General features: G+C 37.0%; 2 protein-coding genes across 4 annotated transcripts in view; one reads left to right on the top strand and one right to left on the bottom strand.

Moving 5' to 3' along the window:
* LOC121380893 (nucleosome assembly protein 1-like 1-A) overlaps nucleotides 1-4,605 on the top strand; it is a 43,161-nt gene extending 38,556 nt beyond the window's left edge. For all 3 annotated transcript variants that reach the window (XM_041509912.1, XM_041509910.1, XM_041509911.1), the window contains one exon: nucleotides 1,204-4,605. Coding sequence is in view for 2 of the 3 variants with exons in the window: in XM_041509910.1 (XP_041365844.1) it covers nucleotides 1,204-1,236 (33 nt within the window). In the remaining variant the exon portion in view is untranslated. The remainder of the gene's footprint in view (nucleotides 1-1,203) is intronic.
* A 975-nt stretch (nucleotides 4,606-5,580) lies between these two features.
* Nucleotides 5,581-8,097, bottom strand: LOC121381351 (E3 SUMO-protein ligase ZBED1-like). The gene has a single exon (XM_041510633.1). The coding sequence runs from the start codon at nucleotides 7,586-7,588 to the stop codon at nucleotides 6,083-6,085; it is 1,506 nt and encodes a 501-aa protein (XP_041366567.1). The 5' UTR covers nucleotides 7,589-8,097; the 3' UTR covers nucleotides 5,581-6,082.
* Nucleotides 8,098-13,135: the final 5,038 nt, after the last annotated feature.

Genomic DNA, 13,135 nt, shown 5'->3' on the forward strand with positions numbered 1-13,135 from the left:
ACATCTATGCGTCTGTGTATACTTCGTATTAGATGCCACCAGACAAATGCAGTGATGCATTGCATGTTAGCATCACTGTCGTGCTGGTTTTCCATGGGTATGATTAACAACAGCTCAGCACAGTGTAGGTCATCAGCCAGTAGATATCAGGGATGCTGTAGTTGAGAGACTAGCACACAATACAGCTACTATATAACATTCACCGTCAGTACTGACCGGATGTTTTTGTGAAAACCACAGCATTGCAAATATCAGCTGGCAAGGAAATGCACCCAGGTCTAAATAGTGGGATGGATCTGAGATTTGTTGTGGGGCGGGATTTAGCTCAGTCGGTTGAGCGCTCGCTTTAGGTGTTTGTATAGCAGGATCAAACCACCTTCGTGGATCTGTTCAACTGATTGGGTATTTTTCCGTTCCAACCAGTGCTTTCCTGTCTGTGGGAAAGTGCATATAAAAGATCCCTTGCTACATTAAGAAGGTTTACTCTATCGACTACGAGTCAGAATTACCAAATATTTCACATCCAATAGCCGATGATTAATAAATCGATGTGCTCTAGTGGTGTCCTTAAACAAAGCAAACAAACTTTAACTGAGATTTGTTGCAAATCTGGTAAAGTACCACTGATTTGTGTCGACCACTATGAAGAATATTCCATTCCATTTAAAACTCATTTCAGGGGAATTGGTGGAAGTGATTCCAATTTGACATAAACCATGACTTCCTCTCCAGCCCCACACTTGGTTGTGGCTTGCTGAAATCACCGAGGAGACATGATGCTTGTTTCTTTCAACTTAACCTGACCTCAAACTGCACAGTTTATCAAAAGTACCACTCACAAGTAGATTCCTACATGTGGTTCATATTATTTATACAAATTTTAAACATATTGGAAAATGACAGATCATCATCAGATTTTAGCACCTGGTTGCATATCTTTTGTCCAACATATAGAGAGATAAAAAAGATGACTGGTTTATTTTAATCTGAGTATCTTGATTTATGAAACCATAACATTTTGTGATGGGATTTACTGTTGTAAATAGTGAACATTTATCTTGCAAATCTTTGTAAATCTATGGGTTTGGGGGGGGGGGGGGGGGGGGGGGGGATGTGTGTGTGTGTGTTGTACCTTCATTTTTTGGGAACATTCTGTTAAATACATGTTTTTTTTTATTTGTACTTTTTCTCTCTTTCTCCCAGGGTGAGAAACCTGCCGAATGCAAACAGCAATAGCTACATGATTAGGAACAAAGTGAAGTTAACACGGATACCAGTGTCATTGAACTAGAGACCATTTTGTGTGTGTCGCTGCAACTGGCCCAGTCATCTTTTGTCAGTCGCTGTGCCGGTCTAATGGTACCGAGGCTGGCTGAACTGGTGGCCTGCGCATTTATCACTTCTGTCAGTGGAGAACTGGTAACTACTGCAGGACCAACAGAGATGGGAGACTGGACTCTGACCACAATCTGCCATCCCTGTTGATGACTGTCGACTATCCCTGTTGATGGATATCAAGCATTATTATGGTGCTGCTTCGACTATCTTGCTCTTTCCTTCAGTCTTAATAACGAGATCCAAGCATGTAGTCATCAAATGCAGGTTTCACATGCAAAAGTGTAACAGTTAACTGCTGCTAAGAACTATTAAAAGCAAATCAATTCTCATAACCATTCTACAGGAAGGTTAAGTTTATTTATTTTCAAGCCCAAGATTCATACAGTTAACTGTGTGCATTGACCAACTTCTCCTAGCAAACTACTTAAATTGTCTAAACTTCAGTTCTTCTTCACTGTATTAGCTTGTTATTTGTGGATATGAAATGATTGGGAGTATTTTCCTGAAGTCGTGTAATTTATGAAAGCATGTAGAAGTAACAACTGTGTTTTTGAATTTTTAAAAATAATGAATTATGGAGTTGTGAAGTAAAAAGTGCTTGAAAGGACAATTACATGTAGGTTTACTTTGGTTGTCTTGTTCAACCTCTCAACATGTTTAAAATGGAGTCACTTGTCCAACACAATTATAAGAGATTTTTAGTAGCTGAAATGTTCTGCATTATATAGTTGTTCATTTATGCAAGACAAGACCAAATTACAATAGTGTCACACACAATATGAAGCTGTGGTGATGATATTCATCAGATGATGAGTGTACAGTCGTAATCAGACAGATCAGTGCTGTCAGTCAGTCTGACGTCTATGGAGGGAAAATCTAACTTAAGCAGGGCCAGCTCTGGCTCAGCAGAAAGGTTTGCCATATTATCTATTAAATTTACAAATTTTATAGTTTTACAGTTATTTTGTGACAAAATATCAATTACTACATGAAATATTTGTTCAGATTAAAATAGAATGTGTTGAGTACCAGAGTGATCCCTGCTGAGACTAGAATGAGTGCTCTGTCATGTTTAATACATCATCACTGTCGGCTTTGTTGTTACTCGAGTTAGGAATATTGCTGTTTTCATTTACCATTTTGTGGATTAAGTTGCATAATCAGTTGCTCATTTTCATTTGCCACCAATGACATGTTAGTTTTGGGAGTTCAAATTTAATTTTTATTGTTGTTTTAACAGTAAATTGTGAAATTGTCTGACATCTTTACTGGTAAGTGGCTGATAGTGGCCGCTATGATTATGCAACTTGCAAAAAAATTCTGTGTCAATTTTGAGATCATTGCAGGTATGTTATTTATTGGTTGCTTTCAAAAGATGGCAATGAAATACCGCATATTGGTTTCATTTCTCATCATACATTGCATCCTCAGGGGTTTTCGGGAAAGTAGTAAAGAATCAGGTTACACTTGTTTAATCAGGGGTTTTCGGGAAAGTAGTAAAGAATCGGGTTACACTTGTTTAACCACAAGCATCTCTTAGGAATGTTTATTGCAATCAATTTTTGGATATTGCTTTGGCCAGTTTATTTATTTTAAGTGAATTTAAACATGTTTTGTTAAGAAAAACCCTAAACAACTCGATAAGCAGGGTTCACGCTGTTTGCCACGGTCAGATTGAAAGTTGAATTTCATAAATATATTAGCAATAAAACTAGGTTAGGTTTGTGAAAACAAAGTTGAATTTGGCTACAAACTTTCAAACTTGGTTAATATTTATCCAACAATACAACATAGTTTGAAATAACACCCATTGATTCTGGTTTAGTACCAGAACATAATCTTTATAAAAGTAATAAAACTATGTAGGCCTGTATAGGGGTGTATGACATTTATATCATGACTCACCAGTCCAGCATCGAACTCATCTGTAACTATATTTTTATGCATCCTCCACAATGTTAAACACATTTATGCACTAAGTTATATTTCGGTTCACATAAAACCACCCGTGGAGGACGATCTGAAGCACACTGGATAATGTGCAATTTTTAAAAACTTCTTATTTTTTCTTTTTTTTCAAATGTCATCAAAAGTGTGTCCTGATGCTTCAATGTGCAATAATCTGTAGGAGACATCTTGCTATGAAATCGGGAGGAAACAAATCCAGACAAAAATGTCAAATAATGAAAACTGTTAGTCTTTGGGCACATGTAATATGAATGAAGCAGTGTTTAACCGGTTATTGAGAGACCCGTGTTGGGAATCGGTTGGAATTTTATTATTGATGATCGATCGGTCAATTTTAGATCCCACAAATCAGTTAAAAGATCTTCATGAGAAAGATCTTCATGAGAAGGATTTGAATTAAATGACTGTTGTTGTGCAACTTGCTAATTTTACCTTCAATAACTAGTATATTTTTTCTAAACATGTTTATAATTCCATTATCTAAACTGGAGACACAATTACTGTTAACATTTTCCCACACAATCGATTATTATTATCAATATTACATTGGTTGAGCCTAACTGATTAATTTTCTATTATAGCCACTGGAACATCACTACTGTGTAATGAGACATTCAAATCTTTTGATTCCATGACAAAGTGTGCATCTAAAATAAATTCTGTAACTTCTTAATTTGAAAAACCTGGCAGACAGTGGGTAATAATCGTGGGTTATGCGTCGAAGTCATGCTCCCCAAGAAAATGATGAATTTTTTGGTGGGGGTGTGGAATAAGAAAATTTACTTGAACATTATGACCCCCTGAAACCCAACCCCTGCACACATGCCAGTAGTGTGGTGAAGACAGGTTTTTCTCTCTCGATGTAACAATGCTACAAACATTTGCACATTGGACCATTACAAACACCTTTGATGGATGTTTGTGTGTTGGAAAGGGAGGTTCACATAGAGATAAATTTTTAATGCATTTAGTGAATTTTGTCATTTTTACTGTTAAATTAAAATTGTTGCATGTGTTTTGGGGTATTTGTTTGGGCCTTGTTGACCTCTTGCTTCTATAAACTTGATGTTGCCTGCTACAACGGCTGGTCAAATGCAATTGTACATATGTTTTAGTTATACTTCGTTCTTCGATGCCTTTTATCCAGCTCGGGACTCTTGTTTGTGTTGCAGCAAGATTGACAAGTAAACATTTGGCCACATTTGTTAATAAATATTCACATGGTTGAAAAAAAGAAAAAACTATGGTAATCTCACAAAACTAAATTAATTAATTTGGAAATAAAACTTGTATCGTAAACATTTGTTTGTTGTGTATGTTTTGGGTTTTTGTTTTAACCAGCATGGTTTATGTTCTCAGGTCGCCTTAGGTGAAGTCTCAAGTGATCTATTGTGGTCAGTTTTCATCCAGCGTGCTCAAACGTCACTTAACACTTGCAACAAAATATTGCAGGAAGCTTCCTTGGCGCATGGAGAAACAAACTTATAAAATGGTTACTCTGGTGTTAAAATGGCTGCGAATGGTTCAAGACCAAAAGCAGTGAAACATTACCTTGGACGAAGTCTGGAGCCGGCTGTCATGGGTATTTTAACAACGCAAAATTAAGATTCATACAGTAAAATTAACTTTAGTGGAATGTGTTTACTATTAACAATTAGAATTATAGTTAAATATTCACGCGGATTTCCAGTGATGTTTAATTCTCGACATGTATCTATTTAAAATTTATTAAATTATGCCTCCCCTTCCCCCTAAAAAACCCAACTCGCAGACCTTTATCACAGCTCTATTTTCCCCTTGTCGTTTCATTAAAAAAAAAGACAGTCGTACAACTACTTATCAATGTTACATGTCTATTCACAAATTATTTATTCACTTATTTATTATGTTATTTTATTTTATTTTATTTTTGACTATCATTTATATCAAATACATATGTAACAGGGTCCAAGTATTGATAACCACAACACGTCTCGTTTGGAAAACCTTTTACTTGTGTGGGAAAATCGTGTGTCGTTGACAAACACCCTGCCAGATTAAAAGTACACAATATATAATAACAGTTCGTTGTAAGTTGATTATACAAATATTTAGCAAATCTTCAATTCATGATAATAAAAACAAATCATCAATCATAAAAATATTACAAACAAATAGTCAACTGCTTCGTTAAACATTTGCTGGATATTGCCCGCTTCCGAGTTCCGATTATCTACAGGAGTCCAGGAGTTGTTTTATTCAATCCATTATTGTTAGAGAAATCAACGCATTGGACCCATTTTCCATAATTTATTGGAATTAGTATGAAGCAATGAACAGAATATAACTATTTTCAGCCATAATATCAAAATATGCATAACACAACAACAGAATTCTTCCATTATGCAATGTTCTCAATTTTTCAAATGTAAAAGTGTCAACTAAAATAATGTAACGGTGCAAGAGTAGGTGGCGAATCTGAGACGTTAATATTATATTTTTCCTTGCTAAGAACTAGTTTCAGCCATATTAAATATCAAAAGCACAAGTCAGCACAACATAAAATTATTTTTTCAATTTACTCAATGTTTTCAAGTTTAAAAAAAAAAGGTTTCTATAAAAAAAAAAGAAAAAAAAAAGGTTTCTATAAAAAAATAATGAAACAAGAAGCCGCAAATCTTGGACATTAATAGTTTCAGCAATATTAAATAACAAAAACTGTTTTCAACGCGAAACGTTTCAGTTAAGTCGATCAAACTGGGGTAGAGCAGGCCGAGTCTCGGCGACATCAACAGTTTCATTTGACTGGCTCCTGTTTCACAAGGGCGGTGGCGGCAGACTCTTGAACAGCTTTTTCTTGTTGGACATTTTTATCGCGGATGCTCTTATTCAGAAATATAAGCTTGTCGACCGAATCTGAATCGAGAGAAGCACGCAGTTTTGTAACAGTTCCGCCTGCAACTGAGAAAACACGTTCTGAGGGGACGGACGTGGCGGGCACAGACAGAACATGTCTCGCAAGTACAGCTAGTGTTGGATACACCGTTTTATTCAGTCTCCACCAATCAAACGGATTCTTGTTTGTGCCGATTGGCTTCACGGTCATGTAAAGAGCCAACTCCTCACTACTTGACGTGGGAACAATGATCTCACACTCTTCTGTGTTAAAATAAGGCCCGAGCAGGAATGACACTTCATCTTGCGACATTTTAGCATATTTCAAACAGGGCTCAATTCCATCAGCATCTGCAGAAACCGTAGGCGAAGCGCTCGTGGATGCATCTATTTGGGAGGGGTTGTTTTGATAATCATTGGGAATTTGCAGTGCATTCACACCGGACAGAACATTAGCTTTCACAGTTTCTCTTTGCTCATCAGATAGAAATGGCAGATTTTTGTATCTTGGGTCAAGGAAAGTAGCAAGCATAGTAAGGCTGCTCAGTATCTTGTCGTCGTTGAGACTGTAACGTCTGTGAATGTCTGCGAGTAACTTTTCTTTGAAAGTCGCCACACTGACACAGTCAGTGTCTTTTACCAGAAGATGGTGGTTTTTCAAGCTATAGAGGATAGGATCGAGTCCACTAATGGTCGGATACTCTTCTGAGCACATGATCCGTGTGGCCATATAGAGTGGCTTCAGTACAGGTATCATCCCCTCTATGATGGTCCAGTGACTGTCGGTCAGATCGAGTATTCGGGCATCACCTGGACTTTTCATGTTGTGTACGACAGCATAGACAGATAGACGTTGTTCAATCAGTCGTTCAAACATGTCAAATGTCGAGTTCCAACGCGTTGGACAGTCTAATACCAGTGAATGTTCTGTTAAGTGCATTTGTTTTTGGCGGACTTTCAATTCGTTGTTAGCGACAACTGATCGGCGAAAGTATGATACAAGCTTTCTACCAGCGACGATGGTACCTGAAATTGATGGTATGTCATCGAATGCGCCTCTAATTGACAGCTGGAGGGTGTGTCCAAAACACCTTATGTGCATAATTCCACCCATGTGCTCCATACATGCAACCATGTTAGACGCATTGTCAGAGACCAGAGCAGTTACTCCCTCTTTCTCAATACCAAACTCACTGATAACAACTTTTAGATCTTGAGCTATGTTCATCCCTGTGTGTCGTTCTGTTGTTTGACGTGTTTCTAGTACGCAATTGTGATAGTAAAATTCGTCATCAACAAAATGAGCAGTAACAGTGACGTATCCCTCGACAGCACAGCTTGTCCAGTGGTCACACGTAAGTGCCACCCCGATCTGTTTGTTTAACAAGCGAACCAGTTCTTCTTTCATTTCATCATAACTGATAATATATGTATTTAGCAATGGTGGTTTTTCCTGGAACTTTAAATGCTGGGTTTAACGTATTGCAAAAGTTTTTGAAACCAACCTCTTCAACAATACTCATAGGGCGAAGGTCACGAGCGCACATACACGCCAATGCCTCGGCGCATCGTTGCCAGTGTTCTTTTGACATGCTGGTAGCACGTTGGCTGAACGCAGTTATTAGCTTTTGAGAATGGGCGTTGCCGTTCTTGTCATTATTGTCAATGTTAATTAGGGACTTAGGCTTGAACTTTAAATGATTCGCCATAGTTCCCGTACTACCCCCTGAGTACGACGTTGTCGCTGCACACAGCGAACACTTAGCGCCTGTTTTACCCCCCTGTTCTACAACAGAAAAGAATTTCCATACCGGCGATCTTTTCTTGCCCTCCATTTTGAATAAGGTCTATGGGATAGTGGATGACGTCACGACTCACATTCATCGCTACGTCATAATTCGTTTAAACGGATACCATTTTTGTAAACGTTTAGGTCTCACTACACAGATCACTTCCGGGTGAGAGTTCATTCATCACGGTCCACTATAGTTCCTAATTGTGACACATGTTATGGTTCACATATTCACTTCTAGGAAATGGTGAAGAATTAAAACAATATGTATGTTTAATGGTAAGCCTTCTGGCTGTATTTTGCCCATGTTATTTTGTAATATTGTGCATCGACCTTTTGGGACATGGGTATATAGCGCACGTGACAGCCGGAGTGAATCGATTAATGAACCACCTGTTCGGACCGGTACTACAGCCAGATGCGGTCATATAGCAAAAAACTGAGACGGAAATGTTCTCAATTTTGCAGTGAAAATAAATGCTTATATAATGTATGTTCGCAATGGTGTATGTTGTTGGTGCCAACGAGAACCCGTTCTATGGGCAATCTTCACTTGAAGTTGGGCAGTTTAACATGGGTTTCAATGGCAGATGACATCTGTGTAGTGAGACCATAATGTAAAACATGAAATTACTGTTTATCCCAAAATATATAACTTTAGCAAGCCAAAATGAAAATGTACAAGTGTAGCATCCTTATAAAAGGTAACTACATCGATGTTGATTTCAGCCAAGTGTATGGGGGCCCTGTTTGGGTAAATATTGCAAACATGTCAATTTTATTTATTTTTATTATTTTTATTTTTATTTTATTTTTATTTTTTAGGGGTGTGTTTGTCAAAATGTATATTCTAGTGTTCTTACATGTAATAAATAAATTAATCTGAGTGTCTAACACTGAGTTTCTCATTGTAAAAGGTCAAAATTCAAGATCACAAGGTCAATATCCAAATTCACCCTAATTTCTGTGATTTTGTGCATAATGATTTTTTTCAGATGTACAGTCATAATGACAAACAGTTTTGATGGTATTGTGAATATATAACATAGTTTTCTACTATGAAAGTAGAATTTGTGTCTGCCATTAACAATATGTGGATCTTCATGCTGAAATATACCGAAAAAACCAGGATTTCAACACTTCATTATGAAACAATTGTTGCCCATAGCAACAATTGATGGAAACTAATATTTTTAATGAACCAACTAGATAATTATCTTCTTTGTATGTTCCCCATATCAGAACTACCAACAAGGTCATACATTACCATATAGTGGCTGCTTGTTTGATGGCCATCTATTGTGTGGATGACCAAGGAGTAACAATGTGATATGAAGTTTTATTGGATGGTATGGTACATCTATCTTTTGGCGTATTGGTTAGAGTTGATAAGTTACACGGCTCTAGTATAGCTTTTCATGGTGTAAATGACCCAAATTATCAAACTGACTTCAAACCAAGTTTGACAGAATTGGTCACTAGACTTTAAGGTCTCACTACACAGATCACTTCCGGGTGAGAGTTCATTCATCACGGTCCACTATAGTTCCTAATTGTGACACATGTTATGGTTCACATATTCACTTCTAGGAAATGGTGAAGAATTAAAACAATATGTATGTTTAATGGTAAGCCTTCTGGCTGTATTTTGCCCATGTTATTTTGTAATATTGTGCATCGACCTTTTGGGACATGGGTATATAGCGCACGTGACAGCCGGAGTGAATCGATTAATGAACCACCTGTTCGGACCGGTACTACAGCCAGATGCGGTCATATAGCAAAAAACTGAGACGGAAATGTTCTCAATTTTGCAGTGAAAATAAATGCTTATATAATGTATGTTCGCAATGGTGTATGTTGTTGGTGCCAACGAGAACCCGTTCTATGGGCAATCTTCACTTGAAGTTGGGCAGTTTAACATGGGTTTCAATGGCAGATGACATCTGTGTAGTGAGACCTTAGGTCTCACTACACAGATCACTTCCGGGTGACAGTTCATTCATCACGGTCCACTATAGTTCCTAACTGGGACACATGTTATGGGTCACATATTCACTTCTAGCAAATGGTGAAGAATTAAAACAATATGTATGTTTAATGGTAAGCCTTCTGGCTGTATTTTGCCCATGTTATTTTGTAATATTGTGCATCGACCTTTTGGGACATGGGTATATAGCGCAAGTGACAGCCGGAGTGAATCGGTTAATGAACCACCTATTCGGACCGGTACTACAGCCAGATGCGGTCATATAGCAAAAAACTGAGACGGAAATGTTCTCAATTTTGGAGTGAAAATAAATGCTTATATAATGTATGTTTGCAATGGTGTATGTTGTTAGTGCCAACGAGAACCCGTTCTATGGGCAATCTTCACTTGAAGTTGGGCAGTTTAACATGGGTTTCAATGGCAGATGACATCTGTGTAGTGAGACCATAATGTAAAACATGAAATTACTGTCTATCCCAAAATATATAAGTTTAGCAAGCCAAAATGAAAATGTACTAGTGTAGCATCCTTATAAAAGGTAATTACATCGATGTGGATTTCAGCCAAGTGTATGGGGGCCCTATTTGGGTAAATATTGCAAACGTCATTTTATCTATTTTTATTATTTTTTTTTTCTTTTCTTTTTATTTTTTTAGGGGTGTGTGTGTCAAAATGTATATTCTAGTATACTTACATGTAATAAATAAATTGATCTGAGTGTTTAACACTGAGTTTCTCATTGTAAAAGGTCAAAATTCAAGGTCACAAGGTCAATATCCAAATTCACCCTAATTTCTGTGATTTTGTGCATAATGCATTTTTTCGAATGTACAGTCATAATGACACACAGTTTTGATGGTATTGTGAATATATAACATAGTATTCTACTATGAAAGTAGAATTTGTATCTGCCATTAATAATATGTGGATCTTCATGCTGAAATATACAGAAAAAAACAGGATTTCAACACTTCATTATGAAACAATTGTTGCCCATAGCAACAATTGATGGAAACTAATATTTTTAATGAACTAACTAGATAATTAGCTTCTTGGTATGTTCCCCATATCAGAACTACCAACAAGGTCATACATTACCATATAGTGGCTGCTTGTTTGATGACCATCTATTGTGTGGATGACCAAGGAGTAACAATGTGATATGAAGTTTTATTGCATGGTATGGTGCATCTATCTTTTGGTGTATTGGTTAGAGTTTATAAGTTACATGGCTCTAGTATAGCTTTTCATGGTGTAAATGACCCAAATTATCAAACTGACTTCAAACCAAGTTTGACAAAATCGGTCACTAGACTTTAAGGTCTCACTACACAGATCACTTCCGGGTGACAGTTCATTCATCACGGTCCACTATAGTTCCTAACTGGGACACATGTTATGGGTCACATATTCACTTCTAGCAAATGGTGAAGAATTAAAACAATATGTATGTTTAATGGTAAGCCTTCTGGCTGTATTTTGCCCATGTTATTTTGTAATATTGTGCATCGACCTTTTGGGACATGGGTATATAGCGCAAGTGACAGCCGGAGTGAATCGGTTAATGAACCACCTATTCGGACCGGTACTACAGCCAGATGCGGTCATATAGCAAAAAACTGAGACGGAAATGTTCTCAATTTTGGAGTGAAAATAAATGCTTATATAATGTATGTTTGCAATGGTGTATGTTGTTAGTGCCAACGAGAACCCGTTCTATGGGCAATCTTCACTTGAAGTTGGGCAGTTTAACATGGGTTTCAATGGCAGATGACATCTGTGTAGTGAGACCATAATGTAAAACATGAAATTACTGTCTATCCCAAAATATATAAGTTTAGCAAGCCAAAATGAAAATGTACTAGTGTAGCATCCTTATAAAAGGTAATTACATCGATGTGGATTTCAGCCAAGTGTATGGGGGCCCTATTTGGGTAAATATTGCAAACGTCAATTTTATCTATTTTTATTATTTTTTTTTTCTTTTCTTTTTATTTTTTTAGGGGTGTGTGTGTCAAAATGTATATTCTAGTATACTTACATGTAATAAATAAATTGATCTGAGTGTTTAACACTGAGTTTCTCATTGTAAAAGGTCAAAATTCAAGGTCACAAGGTCAATATCCAAATTCACCCTAATTTCTGTGATTTTGTGCATAATGCATTTTTTTTTCGAATGTACAGTCATAATGACACACAGTTTTGATGGTATTGTGAATATATAACATAGTATTCTACTATGAAAGTAGAATTTGTATCTGCCATTAATAATATGTGGATCTTCATGCTGAAATATACAGAAAAAAACAGGATTTCAACACTTCATTATGAAACAATTGTTGCCCATAGCAACAATTGATGGAAACTAATATTTTTAATGAACTAACTAGATAATTAGCTTCTTGGTATGTTCCCCATATCAGAACTACCAACAAGGTCATACATTACCATATAGTGGCTGCTTGTTTGATGACCATCTATTGTGTGGATGACCAAGGAGTAACAATGTGATATGAAGTTTTATTGCATGGTATGGTGCATCTATCTTTTGGTGTATTGGTTAGAGTTTATAAGTTACATGGCTCTAGTATAGCTTTTCATGGTGTAAATGACCCAAATTATCAAACTGACTTCAAACCAAGTTTGACAAAATCGGTCACTAGACTTTAAGGTCTCACTACACAGATCACTTCCGGGTGACAGTTCATTCATCACGGTCCACTATAGTTCCTAACTGGGACACATGTTATGGGTCACATATTCACTTCTAGCAAATGGTGAAGAATTAAAACAATATGTATGTTTAATGGTAAGCCTTCTGGCTGTATTTTGCCCATGTTATTTTGTAATATTGTGCATCGACCTTTTGGGACATGGGTATATAGCGCAAGTGACAGCCGGAGTGAATCGGTTAATGAACCACCTATTCGGACCGGTACTACAGCCAGATGCGGTCATATAGCAAAAAACTGAGACGGAAATGTTCTCAATTTTGGAGTGAAAATAAATGCTTATATAATGTATGTTTGCAATGGTGTATGTTGTTAGTGCCAACGAGAACCCGTTCTATGGGCAATCTTCACTTGAAGTTGGGCAGTTTAACATGGGTTTCAATGGCAGATGACATCTGTGTAGTGAGACCTTAGGTCTCACTACACAGATCACTTCCGGGT

This window comes from Gigantopelta aegis, chromosome 9, assembly GCF_016097555.1.
Source record: "Gigantopelta aegis isolate Gae_Host chromosome 9, Gae_host_genome, whole genome shotgun sequence".
NCBI lineage: Eukaryota > Metazoa > Mollusca > Gastropoda > Neomphalida > Peltospiridae > Gigantopelta > Gigantopelta aegis.